Source organism: Leuciscus leuciscus (assembly GCF_965113295.1).
Source record: "Leuciscus leuciscus genome assembly, contig: HAP1_SCAFFOLD_692, whole genome shotgun sequence".
NCBI lineage: Eukaryota > Metazoa > Chordata > Actinopteri > Cypriniformes > Leuciscidae > Leuciscus > Leuciscus leuciscus.
In genome coordinates this window covers 8,425-26,562 of record NW_028118048.1, presented here as the reverse complement: position 1 = coordinate 26,562, position 18,138 = coordinate 8,425, and the positions used below count along the sequence as shown (strand labels likewise).

Here is an 18,138-nt window from a genome sequence, read left to right as displayed (position 1 = left end):
TCTGCAGTATAGGCCTACACTGATACGATACCAGCTGCGCGTTCTCATTCTCTCATCTCAACGACAGCGAGTTTGAGACACCCGCCTCCTCTCAGCGCGGGATTGCAGGTAGGCCCATTACGCATAATTTTTATTAATACCTGCAAGTTTCTATGGCATATTTTAATGTCAAATGTCACGAGTGCAATATTATAACGCGAGGGCACATTCATGTAATCGCAGAAAACTGGACGCGAGCTCTCAAATATACGAATGAACTGGACTCGGATATTGTGTGCGCGCTCTCGGACTGTGTGTCATATCATGTGCAATCGCAAATCTCTCCAAGTGGTTCTCACTGCAGACTCAAATGACGTCCAGCTCCAATCTCTCCATGCTCTTGAATTAAACGTTGTCAAAAGTTATGAAAAATCTAGTCTTTTTTGCAAATTAAATTCAGTTTGAAATCCAGCTTCCTTGTGCTGTGAGTGAGCTATTGCAACAGTTAACGTTACCCTATTGTAAAGACAAATACACTGAGTGAGTAAATATTTAAGTTAGATTATTGTAATGGTTATAGATCAATGTTTAAATATGTAAACAAAAGCCTAAATTAAAATCTCACCGTATAAAGTGGACGTGTCTCTTCAGAAGACTTGAATTAAACTTTTCCATTGAATAGATTACTGTTACAATTAGTGTTGTGCTTTTCGATGCTTGAAAATAATGATTGCCTTGACAAAATGGATGGACAAAATGTAGATATTAAAATATTTAGTATGTGGTAGTTTTCCTGATGGTATTAAAAATTATAGGCTAGGCCTACTGAATATTGACATATTTCAAGGTGTCATAGAAATTCCAGTATCATGACCACTAATTAATGTCCTTCGACAATAAGGTAAAAATGTGTTAAAAGTAGCTATTTTCTACATAAATCTATGATTTGGTTGAATATTTATTGGTAATACATTAACTATCGCCAGCTAAAAAGTAACTAGTACTCTGAGTAGTTTTTGAGAAGAGTAATTTGTACTTTTACTTAAGTACTTTTTTGACACCAGTACTTTTACTTGTAATTGAGTATTATTTCAGCAATGTAACGGTACTTGTACTTGAGTACAAATTTTCAGTACTCTTTCCACCTCTGCACAGCCCAATGTGTCTCAATGTACATCATCAATCAAAATTAATTCTTAGCTAATATTGCTTAATACAAAACCCCAGTGCTCGAATTGAGTCAAGTCTTATGGGGGGTCCCCAAGTTTTCTTGGGCGGGGGGTTGGTTAGTCTCGCAATATACACTTTATACAAAATATACAATATATTTGATCATAATATGCATAAATATATACTATTTATTAAAAACGCTTGAATTCACATACATATATATATATATCTCTTCTTTTAAATTACTTACTTGAGTAATATGGATTTAGAGGGTGACAAAGCAGCAGACCCAAAAGGGCAGCTATGGCAAATATACCAGGGCTAGAATAAAATTAAATATCCCCAAAATATTCCCAACTGAGCAAGCCAAAACCGTCATACATTTTATTTTCAGGATTTTTTGATGAATAGAAAGTTCAAAAGAACAGCATTTATTTGAAACAGAATCTTCTGTTACATTATACATGTCTTTACTGTCACTTTTGATCAATTAAATGCAACCGTACTGAATAAAAGTATTAATTTCTTTCCCAACATTTTTTTATAAATTCTAACCGCAAGCTTTTGAATGGTAGTGTATAATACTACAAAAGTTTATATTTCAGATAAACTTTCTATTCATCAAATTATTTATTTTTTAAATACTGTAAATAACGGTTTTCAACATTGATATTAATCATAAATGTTTGTTGAGCATCAAATCATCATATTAGGATTTCTGAAGGATCATGTGATGAACACTTGGAGTAACGATGGTGAAAATTCAGCTTTGATCACAGAAATAAATTATATTTTATTGTATTATTATTTTACATTGTAATAATATTTCATAATATTACTGTTTTTACTGTATTTTGGATCAAATCAATGCAGGCTTGGTGAACAGAAGAGACTCTTGAATTTTTGAATAGTGTACATCCAACAGAATGATTCTAGCTTTATTTACCAATGTAGTATTTACCCTAAAAACAACTGGATGATTGATGTGACACTGTGATAATGTTTGTTCCAAAAGACTTGATTAAATGCATGAAACTTGTTTATTATAAATTGTGGCAAAACAGGCTGTCAGCCTGTGTGTTGGTTGGGATTTTTCAACTATTTCAGCACATACGATTTTTAAATAGTTACGTCCAGTAGGTGGCGGCAAAGCACTGTCATGAGTGAGTGAGTCAGAAGACTATTCAACCATTTCAGTGAAAAAGGCTGCTTTATTCATAAACAAACAATACTATGGCAATCAAAATAAATCATTGCTATTTCAAGAGTGAATCCCGCATAAATGCGTATGTAATTCCCAAAACTTTGCCGTGTTTATACAGCCTTTGGTCCTAGCAGCATGAAAAACAAGTCATATACAAATAAATACAAATTCTGAATGGATATTAGAAAGCGCACAACGAGCGCTCCCTTTATAATTACTAAAAATCTGTTATCCATCTTCATCGAGATCTCTAGCACTAGCACTCCTGTAGAACCAGGACTGTTAATTATGAAAAAAATAGTAACGTAAGCCAAATGTTTCCAATATATGCTAGGAATATAAAAGCCCCGACATGGAGTGGATAACTGTTAGATATAAAGTAGAAAGATATATAGCGAGAGACAATTACCCCTCAAAAAAGTCAGTAAGAAGCTTTCTCTTCCCGACTGCGAGTGGAGGTTTATTTTTCTCCATATTTTAAAAGCTAAAATTAGCTTCACCGGAGCGGCGCCAAACAAACAGTCCTGTCAGTCGACGATGTCATGCGCGCGCACAGCGCTCTTTAGGCGGGGCGTTTACATTTTAAAGAGACATGACAACTAGCCTATAAACACACTTAAAATAAATTATTGTAAATAATCAATTCATGATATTTACTGTATCCTTTGCATGCATTTATTTTGATTTGTCATTATTATTTTTACTAAAATAAAAATATCCGAGGGACCCCCCTAATTCTATTTTTTACTTCTTATGGGGGGTCCCTAATACCTTATGGGGGGTCCCGGATCCCCCCAGCCCCCCCTCAATTCGAGCACTGCAAAACCCCTAAAAGGACATGGAGATTCAAAAGTATGAGATGGGGGGAGAAATTATATTTCAATGCTCGCAAAAGTTGCATGCATGAGTAATGCAAAGGGTTTGAGAGAAAACGCAAAAGCATAGAAATATAATTTCCACCATCATGTGACTTTAGGAGCTCCGTAAAATGTTATTTTAGTCAACCGTATTAAACCAACATGATTGACCTCGTCTTAACACACGTACACAGAAGTTGCTCTACAAATAATCATCACTGGAGACTTTAATAGACTGAGGTGTTCATCAAAGCTTTCATTTTATCCACTGTATATTTAATACTTTAATATTTGGGAATAGCCCAAATATTAAAGCTGCTCTAAGCGATGCTGGGTGATGTCACTTCTTGTGGACGTTCAAAGTATTGTCAAACAAAACGGAGGCTAGCTCGACCCTCCCTCCTCCTCATCCCTCCTCCTCCTCATCCCTCCCCCTCCCTCCTCCTCCTCCTCCACCCTCCTCCTCCTCATCCCGTCCCCTCCCCCTCCCTCCTCCCTCCTCCTCCTCATCCCATCCCCTCCCCCTCCCTCCTCCACCCTCCTCCTCATCCCGGAAAAAATATATATTTCTGTCAGTGAAACGACTCATATAATCCATCTTGCAACAGAAAGAAAAGACTGTTTAGTATCTGTTGACTAGTTGATTGACTACTGAGGAAATTTTTTTTTGTTTGCTGATGAAATTGAGAAGACTTGAGAAACTTACTGACAGATTCTTATATTCAGAAGAGCCCGACTGGGGAATAGCAGGTCTGGGATGGACAGTCTATGGCAAAAACACATTGATTATTTATTATCTGACTTTTGAATGCACAAACTCTTTTGCACATGTAGATTTTGATATTTCTCTTACTGTGAGCGTGTCGTAGACGTCAGATGATCTGTACTGGTCAAGAGCTGCATATGTGCCTTCACTGGGATCAGGTCTGGGATCGTTCTACAGGAGAACAGAGAGAAGGAATCACCATTTTAAATTTTGGAAAAAAAGATAAATTATTACCATGACAACCAAAAGTGTAATCACTCCACAGTCTCTACTCATCAAACCATGTACAATCCTGAGTATATATATATATATGTGTGTAATGATCACCAGTGAGAGTGCCTGGGATTACCATCAACCAACCCGGACAATCACCACACATCCACAGACTCCATTCCCCATAATCCTCAGCTCAGACTATCATCCATTATCACTTTCACCTGTGTCTCATTACCTTGTTTACTCACCCTATAATAGCCTGGTTTTCACATTCATTCTCTGCAAAGTCTTGTTTAGTGTTTGTACTGCAATTCTGAGCATTTGTCTGTTATTCCTGTGTTCTTGGATTTTCCTTTTTGCCTGTGTCCCCTGTGACCCCTGTGTCCCTGTTATCCTGTGACCCCGCGACCCTGTGTCCCCTGTGACCCCTGCAACCCCTGTGACCCTGTGTCCCTGTTACCCTGTGTCCCTGTGACCCTGTTACCCCTTGTGACCCTGTTATCATGTGACCGCTGTGACCCCTTCGACCCTGTGTCCGTTACCCTGTGACCCCTGCGACCCTGTTACCCTGCGACCCTGTGTCCCTGCTACCCTGTTACCCCTGTGACCCCTGCGACCCTGTGACCCCTGCGACCCTGTGACCCTGCAACCCTGTGTCCCTGCAACCCTGTGACCCCTGCGATCCTGTGTCCCCGTTACCCTGCGACCCTTGTGACCCTGCGACCCTTGTGACCCTGCGACCCCTGTGACCCCTGCGACCCTGTGTCCCTGTTACCCTGCGACCCTTGCGACCCTGTTACCCTGCGACCCTGTGTCCCTGTTACCCTGTGACCCTGTGTCCCTGTGTCCCTGTGTCCCTGTTACCCTGTGACCCTGTGACCCTGTGTCCCTGTGTCCCTGTGTCCCTGTTACCCATCGACCCTTGCGACCTTGCGACCCTGTTACCCTGCGACCCTGTGTCCCTGTTACCCTGCGACCCTTGCGACCCTGTTACCCTGCGACCCTTGCGACCCTGTTACCCTGTGTCCCTGTGTCCCTGTGACCCCTGCGACCCTGTGACCCCTGTGACCCTGTTATTGTTTGGACTGATTACCCGATCTTTTTTTGACCTCTGGCCTGTTTTCTGGATTATGTCTTTGGATTACCCTCTGTTCAAATAAACTGCATTTGGATCCTCAAGATTCGTGTCTCAGAGCAGTACGTGACAATATATGTGTTCTACATGTACAAAGAAGCTGTAATTGATTTATTAGTATCATTCTGTGGTTCTTTGGCCATCTCACCTCATACTCCTGTATTGCAGATCTACAGTTTATCCTTTTCTTCCGACTGTTAAAAAGAAACGGAAACAAGTAATTTCATTGTTTTGTGCAATTTTCAAATATACTTTTGCATTAGTCTAAAAGCAAATTATATTACTCTTTGTTGATACATTTTTATTTACAGTGCATATAGTATGATGGTGATCATGATAGTGAATATTGCACATGCCACTGCGATCACTGCCCAGACGAGCAAACCAACATTACTATGATCTGAAAGAGGGAGAAGATCATAATTAAATCTACAAACTAAGAATGACACTAAGAAATTCTGTGGAGGGTCTAAAGCAGAAATCACAGTCAATGTTTAGAGGATTTAATGTCACAATTACTGAACCATCATGAACTCACACATGATGCTTGTGACGTTTGTGACGTTTATAACGTTTGTGTATAACGGGCATTTCCACCTGCACTAGTCTGAAAGAGAATTGCATTCACTCACTGTAATTGAGAATGATTTTAATCAAACTTACATTATAAACAGAATGATGATGATGATGATGATGAAGAGTCCTAAACATGCCACAGTGATCCCCAACCCGACGAGCCAGCCATGACCAGGATGCACTGAAAGATGAAGAATTTGAGTTCAGATTAACTCTCAAAGCTGCATAACTGTCTTGAACTCTTTATAAAATAAAACCTTCATCTGTGACAGTTACAGCGTCTGATCTCTGAGATGTTGATTGTGAGCCTGACAGTAGAAGTGTCCACTCTGTATTAGGGCTGGGAATCTCTAGGCATCTCACGATTCGATTCGATCGCGATTCTGAGGACTGCGATGATAAAACGATTTTCGATGCATCTTTTTTTTTATACAGATTTTCTTTTTTCTCACTATGTGACTACTGGGTACTTTTAAAACAAGTATTTGTAATGATCCATAATGAATTTACTTCCAATATATTTTATTAATTAAACAAATGGAAGTGATTAGGGAATAAATGTTGCGATAGAGTTTGTAATTGGCTTTGCCTTTTCCGAGTTGGGTGAAAGCTTCTAAGGTTGTCCTGGTTTTAACATCAGCGCTGTTTGATCTGACGTGTGTGGGTTATAATCAAGGCTGTATTAGTACCCCCAGGGGCCCCTGGGCACTGAAGCTCATGGCCCCCTCTCCCCTACCTAACAACCACACCCTCCAAAGGCACCAGAATTTCAGAATTTTGAATCAGAATTTTTGGTGGTGTTTTCGCTAAGATATTAGCCTAAAACCACCGGGCGCGCTTCAAAATGGCGGCCGACAGAGAGCTCAAATTCGGGTGAGGAGGTCACACGGGGACCCTTGCTCGAACGCGAGAGTGACGGGCCTCGAGGACACCCCCTACCGGATCACCGTTGGCTGGGACCCCCAAATCTGAACAACTATAACTCTGGGACCCGGGACCCTGGACCTCGTGGGTGGGCTTGCTCGAAAGGCCTCTTCCAGCATTATGATCGATTAGAGTTTGGGGAATATTGAGCGAGGGGATCTCGAGATATACATTTATAAATATAAGGTATTTTCATTCACCTTTATATTTAAAAAAAAACTCCCATCACGGAGGACCCCTCTCTGCGCAAGGGCCCCTGGGCATGTGCCCAGATTGCCCGTACAGTAGATCCAGGCCAGGTTATAATAGAATTCTGAAATCTTCCAATTAGATCTCGCTGCGATATTATTAATTCTGCTGTGAATTCGAACACTTTTTCACTGGATTTCCCAGCGCTGTGTAATAACAGTATCACGTGATTGCGATCGGCCCACGAGTAAACCTGTTCTGAGCTCGCGCTGCACTAAACGGTTCGCTCGCCACAGCTCAAACGAATAGCGCAGTTTCGTTTCACTTTCTCGTATGTAGTTGCAGCTGTTGTGGAAATATTTTTAATCTTTTCTTTGTATTTTATTTTCAATGATTTAACAAATGAATGCCATACATTCATTTGGCTGTATTTTGAGTTTCTTTTATGATGTTGATACAGCTGGAAAGGTTGTGTGTGAGACTTCAGAGGTGAGAAGATTCCCGGGCTGGGGAGGGGTTAGGGGAGTCACAGGGGTTCCTCTGTTTCTTTTGTTTGGGGGGGCTGTAAGAGATAGCTTTGAGGAGAACATTATAAAACTGCCAGCCAAGCACCTCTGAAGTGTCTCACTCCGCCTGCAGCTGGACTGTGGATGGACTGGGAACATTCTTGCAAGAAATAAATATCTTTTAAGGACAATTTGAATCCTGATGTCTCGCCTGATGCTGTTTTGTTAGTTATTGTTTTTGCTACAACACAGCTCTTATCAACTGGACAACGTGGTGGTCACACCAGTGCGACTTCTTGTCGCAATTTGGTCGCAGTCTGGATCTCTACTTGCATAAAGCCCCTGATTATTGTCAAATGCCCCTGATATTTGTGAAGATTCACTCATATTATAAATGTCAAATAATAAAGATTTTAATATAAATTCTTGCACTTAAAGGGATACTTCACCTCTGGAAAGATGAATGTGTATTTAAAATGGGTCATTTATGTAGAAGAAATATGAAATTATTTTTGAATTTGGAGCTTTCTAGACTGAGAAAAGCCCCAAAAAATTTTTTGGGCTTATGTGGATGAAAGACAACAACTCCCAGAATGCACTTGCTTCGCTGCCCTAGGAGGCCACTCCCAAGCCACGCCTACCAGTAAGAGAGCGCAGTTAAACAACAACAAGGCTAGGCTACTAGTGAGTCTCCGTGACGAGTCTGCACGGGTTTTCGAGATCGCCCAAAATGTCCGGGATTCGGCTTTTGCGTTCTACAGTCGCAATTCATCATGTTTACTGTGGTGAGCAGGACGAGGCTGAGGGGCGCGGGAGAACGGCGAGCAGGACGAGGCTGAGGGCCGCGGGAGAACGACGAGCAGGACGAGGCTGAGGGGCGCGGGAGAACGGCGCGAGGCCGGTGGCGTGATTACTGATGAGCCAGTCTCATATCTCTCACGGAGGAGCGGGAATTTTCTTAGCAATGTTAAAACGCACATCAACCGATCACTTGTTTAGCGTTCATGTAAACACTACATTCAGATTCACCAATCGGAATGAATTCAGTTAGATTGAAACAAAAGGTGTGCATGTAAATAATGAATGGCGACTGCAGAAAGCAAAAGCCGAATCCCGGACATTTTGGACGATCTCGACGGCCGGACATGTCCGGGAAAAAGAGGATGGTAACCCCTATTACTCAGCTTTCTCCACAGAACAAGAGCCTGCTAGCTTAGCTTCCAAAAAAAGACGGCTGATACTATGTGTACATTCTGTGAGTGAGATCCCTCTATTGCCGGGCTGAACACATGCGGGACAGCTCCTCCTACTGGCTGTAGTCTCTCGCCTCTGGCCAAAAAATCCTCCGATGACGCAAAATGACGATTTTTGCGTCATCTGAGGATTTTTTCCAGACAAAAAATACATAAATCTCTCGTCTCAGGGGGATATGAGGGTGGAAAGCATGGTAATTTGAAAATACTACAGGTTTTCTACTAATACAAAGCTTAATGCTAAATCCTGAAGTATCCCTTTAATATAAATTCTACACCCTAGTGAAGTGGTGATGAAAAATAGGTTGTTAAAAAAAATATAGGTTTGTTATCTAAACATAATGCATTACTCAGACATCTTGATGCCTCGTCTGTTTTTCCAGTTTTTTCATCTTGACAAGCTGCGCTCTTTTCTATTTTGTTCACAGTTTTAAAAGCACAAACTCGTTCCTTCATTTAGCTCACTGCAGTTTTAAAGCCCTCATTATCTGTTCCATAGACTGTCACGGATCTATGAAGGAGGACTCAAATGCAGAACAAGTGTTAACAGGTTTATTGACAAACAGTTGACAGATGACAAAATGTGGTCGATTCGTTCTGTCAGAATGAGAGTCGCAGATCCAAACGCAAGCAAGCAGTTTATTGTAGACAAGCAGAAACAGGGGTTATACTCAAAACACCACGTATAGCTGGTGGACAACCAGGATAACTGATCTCAGGAGAGGAAGAGTGACAGATAAACCCAGCGCGTGTGCAAACTGGAACTGGATAACGAAATTCCAAACGACCTCCAGAAGCCTGGATACACAGACTAGATTGAGGAAATAACTCCACAAGGAAACTCAGGTACAGGAGCTGGGTGAAAGAGCACAGACAAGAGTGACGAATCAACACCAAACAATGTAACACAGAAGTACACAGTAGCACAACATCTAACGAACTGGCAACACATGAGGGAAAGAGCACATATATAAAGGGAGCTAAGAACAAGAGGCACAGGTGAGCACACTCAGGTAAACAAGGACTCAAACAAGGGAGCAGAGAACATGAGGAACAGGTGACAACACTCAGACAAATGAGGACTCAACTAGACAAGGGAGCGTGGTACCGGGAAACAAGGAGGCAGGAACAGAGGAGCACATGGCCAACACAAACAAAGACAAAGTCATGTGTTTAAGCACATCACAAACATAGAGACATGAAACAAAGACAACACAGACAAAGCTGACAGGGCAGAATCCTGACATAGACATAATAAATACATAGATGCATATGTCTACGGGCAGGCGTGGATTTATGGGTGGACCACCCAAATCAGATTAATAAAAACAATTAATTTCGTTTCTTTTTTAAATAAGAGACGATCTAGCGCTGAAATTAGTTTTTTAAATCAAGTGATCAAAGTGCTCGTTGCCGCTGCGATCAGTGGCGCGGATACTGTGTTTTCTCGTGTGGCTCGTGCGCACACCGCATTGTCTTCACTCGGACGCGCGCTTCAATCCGTTGCGGATACTCTCTATTCGTTCTGGTGAAATCACAAAACATAATGCACACAAACGTGTCCCTGCTTGATATACAACCACTGATGAACATAATCGGTTTTGATGAGGAAAAAAAACGATACGAGAAAAAAAAAACTATACGAGTGCGGTTTAGAACCCAGAACCTCTGACACGGTTGGCAAAAGTTCTACCAAAGGACCATTAAGGTATACGTTGTCCAAATAGGCGTATATATGTATTTAGTCACTCGAAAATTCTCGGCATAGACAACATATATTAGGCTACATCTCATTAAACGACAAATTAAACCCCATGTAGCCTACTATTTAAATCGATTGCTGGACATCGCAATGTTGTACATATACCTGATTTAGCAAAGTTACGCCACTGGGTAATATAAGCTTAAAAAACCGAGGCCCCTCCGTATATTCACCAGGCCCTCCTATTAATGACGTTCTGTATCCGCCACTGATTGTCAGTCTGCAGGTTTCAATAAACCATTATTCAAAGCACTGATGAGGAAATAACAAAGATGTTCAGAGAGATTGATAACATCTGCCTAATAACTCATTTACAATGTAACATTTTAAATGTATATCTTTGTGGTTTAATGGAAAATACATAAAATGCAATAAATGCAGGGTGTTTAAGTTATTGATGCATTTAAAAATGTTCTTAGCACCCCCTCTGAACTGTATAATTATATTATACACTAAATAAAACAGACACTCACACATGACATTGAGCTGAACAGCAGGAGAGATGAGAGTGTGTCCGTCTACACCACAGCTGTATCTGCCTGAATCCTCTCTTCTCACTGGGTTGAGGAGGAGTGTGTTACTGAGGTTAGTTAATATCATCTGTGAGTTTCTGTACCAGATGAATGTGTCTCTGTCAGTCGGAGCGCAGCTGCTTTTACATCTCAGATTGACTGGATCTCCCTCTGTCACTCTCTCAGGAGACTCCACCTGAAGATCTGAACACAACACACACATTATATCTAGTGCTGCTGTCATACACTGATTATTATTCAACATAATGCAGAAGAAGAGATGAAACTCATCAGAGTCACCTGTGACAGTAAGAGTCACTCCTGGATTACCACTGTATTTTCCAACAGGTTTATCAGTGATGAATCTGAAATAGTACATGTGTGAATCCTTCAGTGTCACATGACTCAGTCTGACGTTGCAGTACTTCTGTTTACCTTTTTTTGTCTGAGACCCCCTTTTCCCCAAGAAAATATTTTAGGGCCCCCCTTCACATTTAATGATATTATCGCTCTTGTAAGCTTGCAGCAAGGATGACAAAATATGTTGTTTTCAAACAAACGGTATGTTTACTATAACCAGATATGTTTATGCACAAATAATAGCCTATAATATTGAAAATACAATAACAAAAACATCAGTAGGCCCTTTGTAATTTAAAAACGTAGGCTTAGGAGTAGCATATAAATTAGCCCTATTTGAAATGCAATAACAAAAATATTCATACTGGTGTGTAGGTAAAAAAAAAAGAAAAAGAAGAATATAGGCTATTACTAAATGACTGCTGTCTGGGACCTCAATACTTGCATGTTATTTGTGAGGCTTTATCAATGTGAGGCTTTATTTTTTACGCTTTTGGTGCTATAGCGAGCGATAATAAACTTGCGTTTATTAACAGAATAATGCGTCTTTCGGAAGAACATTGTAGCCGGAACTACTTCTCTCTGTGTACATCTATGACGAGTCACGCAGGTACTGTACTACTCCGCAGCGGCAGCGATCCGAACCAGTGTTAAATATTCCCAATGTAAACACTTATTATAGGTGTACCATAGTGGTTCAGGATAAGACAAAAACACAGATTGGAAAATGGATTCATGATGAACTCGCTCATTATATACATTTTGTACATTTTTAACAGAAAAAAGTTAATGATTTTATTTAATGCTCATTGCTCAAAACTTTTCCAAATATGACGCGACCCCCCACAGAGCTCGCTGAGGCCCCCTTGTGGGCCGCGACCCCCCTGTTGGGAACCAATGCTCTAGGGTATTTATAAGTGCATCTCATAATCACTGTTGAGTCATTTACTGCACAGATGTGTGAAGGACTGTAACTCACACCCCAATCATCATCAACACCCCACATGCTACAAACAACTCCTGAAACACAACATTCACAAGGAAACAATGATAGGAAACAAACACCTATAGATGGACTCACACACATGCCCATCTGAGAGTTAAAGAGGGCCATAAACATTTAATAAAACTTGTTTTTCTTTACAAAACTGTTGTTTATAAATGAAGAATTACACTTATGATGTGATATGTGTGTAAAACCTACAGCCATCAGACAGAAGGTGATGAAACACAGGATGCAGAACATTGAACACTGACCATGAAAACCATTCTCTAAATGTTAGCAGCTTCAGAGTTAGCATTAGATCAGCAAAATCCTGAATAATACAATTTACTTTGGAAGCAACAAATAAATCACAGAAATGTCCCTACATTATAGTAGATATTTTACCAGTGCTATATTTTCCTGTGGCTAACAGCAGGGCTAACTGATCCATGCTAACTAGCCAAAACCTTGTTCTCTTAGTCAGTGATGAACTGGTGTGTGATTTACAGGAGAGACTGACCTGGAATCAGGAGCAGAAACACCAGAGCAAGAGTTATCAGTGACATCACCACAGGATCTAAATCATTACACAACAGAACAATATGTCATCATTCATTTCATAAAAACTATAATAACAGCCGTTTATTGCGTTATAAACACTGCAAAAATGATAAAAATACTTCCACGGTTGAAACATATTTAAAGACAACGTTAGGAACACATGAGCTCCAGATGTTCAGAGGCTTTTATGAGAGAAAATGTTTACTAAGTTACTAATGTAACTTCATTAGTTAGACAATATTAATGACTGAACAAGTGCATCTCTCACCGTTGTGTAGTTTCAGCCGCTGCAAACACACTCAAGGAGAGTAAACTGCAAATACACACTGATAACTATTATATAGTTTTTTTTCATCCTCTTTTTAAAGTATAAGAACTGCCCCATGCCGAGACAGGGACAACCCACATGAAACCACTTGCTACCAAAAGATAAAACAGTCTCTATAAAGGATTGGTTAAAAATATCTAAAAGCACGACCACAGAGCTTACATAACACATATCAAAAGCAACTTTCAGTGTGAAGGGAAACTTACTGTCATGGATGGATGAAGGTTTAGACGGATGGATGACTGAATGTATAGATGGGTGGATTGATGAATTTGTGGATGGATGGAAGAATAAACAAATGAATGATGGATGGTGTAACATTGAGGATGGCCAGACTTTACCTCCACTGCCCTGAAGAGGGAGCTGTTACTCAGATCATACATCTGACACTGTGTTTGTGATTATCCATGTGCATTAGGGACGTGTAACTCTATAACACACACACACACACACACACACACACACACACACACACACACACACACACACACACACACACACACACACACACACACACACACACACACACACACACACACACACTCTCTCTCTCTCTCTCTCTCTCTCTCTCTCTCACACACACACACACACACACACACACACACACATTCTTGTACATCTATCTTTATGAGGACATTCATTAACACAATGCAATCTCTAGCCGCTACCCTAACCTTACCCATCACAACTAAGTGCCTAACCCGACCCCTGACCCTAAACCGACCCTTAACCTCATTATAACCTTATCCCTAAAACCAAGTCTTGACCCTCAAACAGGCCTTTATAGGCTCTCAGAGAGTGAGGACCGGCCAACATGTCCTCACTTTACTCTCTGTGTCCTCACTCCAGTGGTCTAACACTCAAACTGGTCCTCACAAAGATAGTTGTACAAGTACACACTCTGTCTCTCTCACACACACACACACACACACACACACACACACACACACACACACACACACACACACACACACACACACACACACACACACACACATGTGGTTTGCTTTTCTCAGTCAACTCATCGTGGGTTTGCATCTACAGAGTGTTACTCCAGGTCATGGTGATGGTGGCTTTGATGTGTGTTGGCGCTCTGCTTTTCGTGTTCCTCAAGTCCTCAAGCACAGCAGTGGCAGTAACTCAGGTGAGATACAGCGCTAACAGAACATGTCTTTCTTCAAAACATCTTCTGTTGAAGTTCTGCAAGAGTTCAATAAATCGATAATTAAATCGCTATGTTCTTATCAGGTTCTGCTCCTCACCGAAGGACAATATCAAACCCAGTGCAGCGACGACAGCAAATCTCATTCATAATTAATAACGTTGTTTTAACATCAGTGTTATTTTAGAATCATTGAGATACTATTTTTATACACATCAGGGCCATATTCCAGGATGACAATATCAAGATTCATCACTTAATGGGAATAAATGTTGTGATGTTTTTGGTCAGGATCTTGTATTGACAAGAGTCCAGCACTCTATAAAGTCTCCTCCAGCACAACCTAAAGACTTTTAAACTCTGGACTCAGAGGAGCCGATCCATGTGTGGAAATGATTCTTCATGCTCCTCCAAACCATTCTTTCACAATCTGAGCCTGATGAATCTTGACATTGTAATCCTGGAATATGGCCATGATGTGTCTTCCTACATGTTTAAAAAAAGGAAAAGCTACACACTCCATCAATTAGGGTTAGAAAAACTGTTGCCAAACATATAACATCCTAGAAACATAATAATCACTGCGATAATGATCCAAGCATATTAAGAGTCTATGATTGGATCATTTTTGCAGATTTAAATCCAAATAGTGATTTTTTTTATTTTATTTTTTGGGCCAGTCAGTGTTTATTATATATTAGCCGTTATCTGCTTATAATTTATAAATTATATTTATTTATTTTAGGATGACTACCAGAGAATAAGGCTTCCAGGCTCATCCAAAGCTCGACACAGACTCCTACTACATAGATGTTGTTTCAGCACAAACACAAGATCAGATCTACACAGAACTGAACACCAGTAGACGGAGTCACGTGTATCTGAGTTTTACAGCGGATTCTGTTCAAGAAGAGGCGATCTATCACACTATTGATCACTGAATCCTCATCAACACCCAAGATTCCTCTGACAGATACGATCATCCAACGTCTGTCAGCATCACAAGTTTTTGTGTTGTTTTCACAAAATAAAATAAAAAATATTAAGTTTACAGAATTAATTGATACAGCCTTTTGTTAAAGGGACAATGTGTAGCTTTTTAGGTATTTTATTATCTAAAATCTATATTTTTATTCATAAATATGCCCTCAATGGTGTACAAATACCTATGCCAATGTTCAGACTAATCCTCGTAAACGAAGAATTTATTATCTTTATATACATGGGACGGGTAAGTCCACGGAGGCTTCCATGTAGTTCCGCCATCTTGAAAAACTATAATAGCAGAGAGGGACAAAAAGTACTAGGCCAACGCGTTTCCACAACGCGTTTCGTTCAGAGCCAGCGTCACGTGACTGAAGCCAGCAGAAGCGGAGGAGCAGAGCAGTGAGAGGCGCTTGTCACTGCCGCGGCAAGTTTAAAAGGCTGCACTGCACGGTTATTTATACACCGTTCATTCATACATACATATGAGTCACAGGATAAGGAGTCCTCGTCGTCGAAAAAGTCCAAAATAGATCGTAAAAGGAAACGTGACCGGAGATTACAAAAACAAGGGTTACTGTCAGGATAGCTAATGCAGGAGAAAGCTTTCAAAAGAGACCCTGAAGTTTCCTGCTTTCTTCTCGACAGGTAAGTCAATGTCACGGTCTTAATTACAAGCTTTTTTTTCATTGCTTGGTTGTGTACTTTATTATATAGACAGTCGAACATTTATAGTTAAAAGTTAAACAGGCTCTTTGATGAATAGCACCTATTGAGTAAAGTAACGTTAGAGAAGGCTCTGATGATGATGATATCTAACAATGCACATACTTCAAAAAATATAACGAGTAAAGAAGGCATTTCTACTAATTACCATAGTTAATGTTTTTGACAGTCAGTAGTTCATACTGTAACATTCTTTTTTTCGTTGTTTCAAGTTTCAGTTTGTTTTAAATAACAAACATGTTCACCCGAAGAAAAACTCGAAGTGCTATTATAAGACATCCTGTCATAGCTTTTAGGTACATAACGGCTACCGTAGATGCAACGCGCATTTGAAAAAGTGAGGCGCTGGAGAGCATTATTCGTTTGAATGCAAAATACAATTTCACCACTAGATGGGAGAAATTCCTACACAATGTCCCTTTAAAGGTACAATATTTTTCGCCGCTAGGAATGGCTAACCTCTTCAAAACAATAACAAAAGCGTAGATTGATGACGCAGTGAATGAGCGTGGAATCTAGGGCTGTCAACTTTGGACTTTGGTCAACCAAGTCTGGACTTCTATTTTACCGAACTATGTTACCCGTAAGTGCTGAATAATACTCACACAGGTCAGTTTATTAGACGAATGAAACTTGTGAGGTAACTGTTTCACTTGGTCTACACTATCACACTAAACTGCATTTGAGTGTGTTGAACGTTATAGGGCCCAATCTTACACCCGGTGCAATGCAGCGCCAAGTTGTTTAAATAGCAATTGCATTTGTGCGCCCATGAGCTGCTGGTCTGAAAACGAGGTGTGTTCTGGCTCATCGTTGCTATTTTGAGGCTATTTAAAGAGCGCGTTAGTAAAGTGCGCCTATAGACGGGTCCACAACGCACGTACACTCTGCTTATTAAACACACAGGGATGCACAGTAGCACACAAACATGCCAAAAATGTTCAAATAAAAGGATTACAATGTAATAGATTATTATTGTGTACATAAAGATATGGTGGAATCCGGCTTATCCCGTAGATGGTCTGCTTGCGCACTTTTACCTGCGCACGAGCAGATCCGGTTGCACTCTGGAGACGCGTTCGGTCTTTCCACTATCAAATTCCGTCATGTAAATGGCGAATCCGCCATGACTCGAGCACAACTGGCATTTAAAGGGAATGGGAGATGAGACTCTGATTGGTTTAACGCACATAAATCCCAAAACACACCCATTACTCATTATGAGAATAGGGACAACCCTTTTAGACCATGCGCCGGGAGCGCCGACCATTTTTCCCATCATTAAACTAGCAAAAGTGGATAGTTAAAATAGGGCCCATAATGTTATGTATTAGTTTGTTGTCTGTATGAGACTAGCAGTAAGCTAGATCAACATTAAAATAACAGTGATCATATTCTAACATTTCATCATGCTAAGCTATATAACATTGATTAGTTTTATGTACATTTGCTCACCTGTCAAATAAAGCACATGCAGGAGCAGCATCTCTATCCAGTCGAAGCTAGTCACGAAGCTCTCGCCATCTCGAAAACGCCATACTGATATTGATCCTCATTTTATTTCTCCTTTTGTCCCAAAGTCTGCTTGCCATGGTACAACAACAGTGTGAGCATGCCGCTAGACGTAATGCAGTTGTCCACGTCTGTCGCCATGGTTACTATGGCAGTATGAGTGGAAACCAGGGATAACGCGGATATTACATCATTAACAGGCCACAAGTTACAAGGGACGGGCACTATTTAAAATTGTGAATTTTTCTGAATTTACAAATTCTTGGAAAAATGTAGAATATTTTAAGTACACAACTGAACTAATATATATAACACTGCGCAAGTGGTTTTTGCATATTTAAATACAAAAATCTTACATATTGTTCCTTTAATATAAAACAGAAAAAAAGAAACTTATCTTGAGATGGTATTTAAATGATTGAATTTAATACAGAAATCAATCACATTTGTCTCAGGTATAGTTTTGAGAAG

The 18,138-nt window shown here is 40.3% G+C and overlaps 1 protein-coding gene across 1 annotated transcript; it reads right to left on the bottom strand.

Annotated features, from left to right (window-relative positions):
* Nucleotides 1-3,802: 3,802 nt before the first annotated feature.
* Nucleotides 3,803-11,470, bottom strand: LOC309491904 (uncharacterized protein). The gene is made up of 6 exons (XM_082190927.1): nt 11,350-11,470; nt 11,011-11,253; nt 5,991-6,084; nt 5,476-5,521; nt 4,064-4,147; nt 3,803-3,976 (listed from the first exon to the last, which is right to left on the bottom strand). The coding sequence occupies exons 1-6, from the start codon at nt 11,426-11,428 to the stop codon at nt 3,833-3,835; spliced, it is 690 nt and encodes a 229-aa protein (XP_082047053.1). The 5' UTR covers nt 11,429-11,470; the 3' UTR covers nt 3,803-3,832.
* Between the last annotated feature and the right edge of the window lie 6,668 nt (nt 11,471-18,138).

Bases quoted from the DNA above. Each gene is read 5' to 3' on its own strand.
- LOC309491904 (XM_082190927.1), bottom strand. From the start codon at position 11,428: ATGTACTATTTCAGATTCATCACTGATAAACCTGTTGGAAAATACAGT. The intron at 6,085-11,010 runs GTGAGTGTCTGT...TTCATCTTTCAG, and splicing joins TGTTCAGCTCAATGTCATGT to TGCATCCTGGTCATGGCTGG. The intron at 5,522-5,990 runs GTAAGTTTGATT...TCTTTTTAACAG, and splicing joins ATCATCATTCTGTTTATAAT to TCGGAAGAAAAGGATAAACT.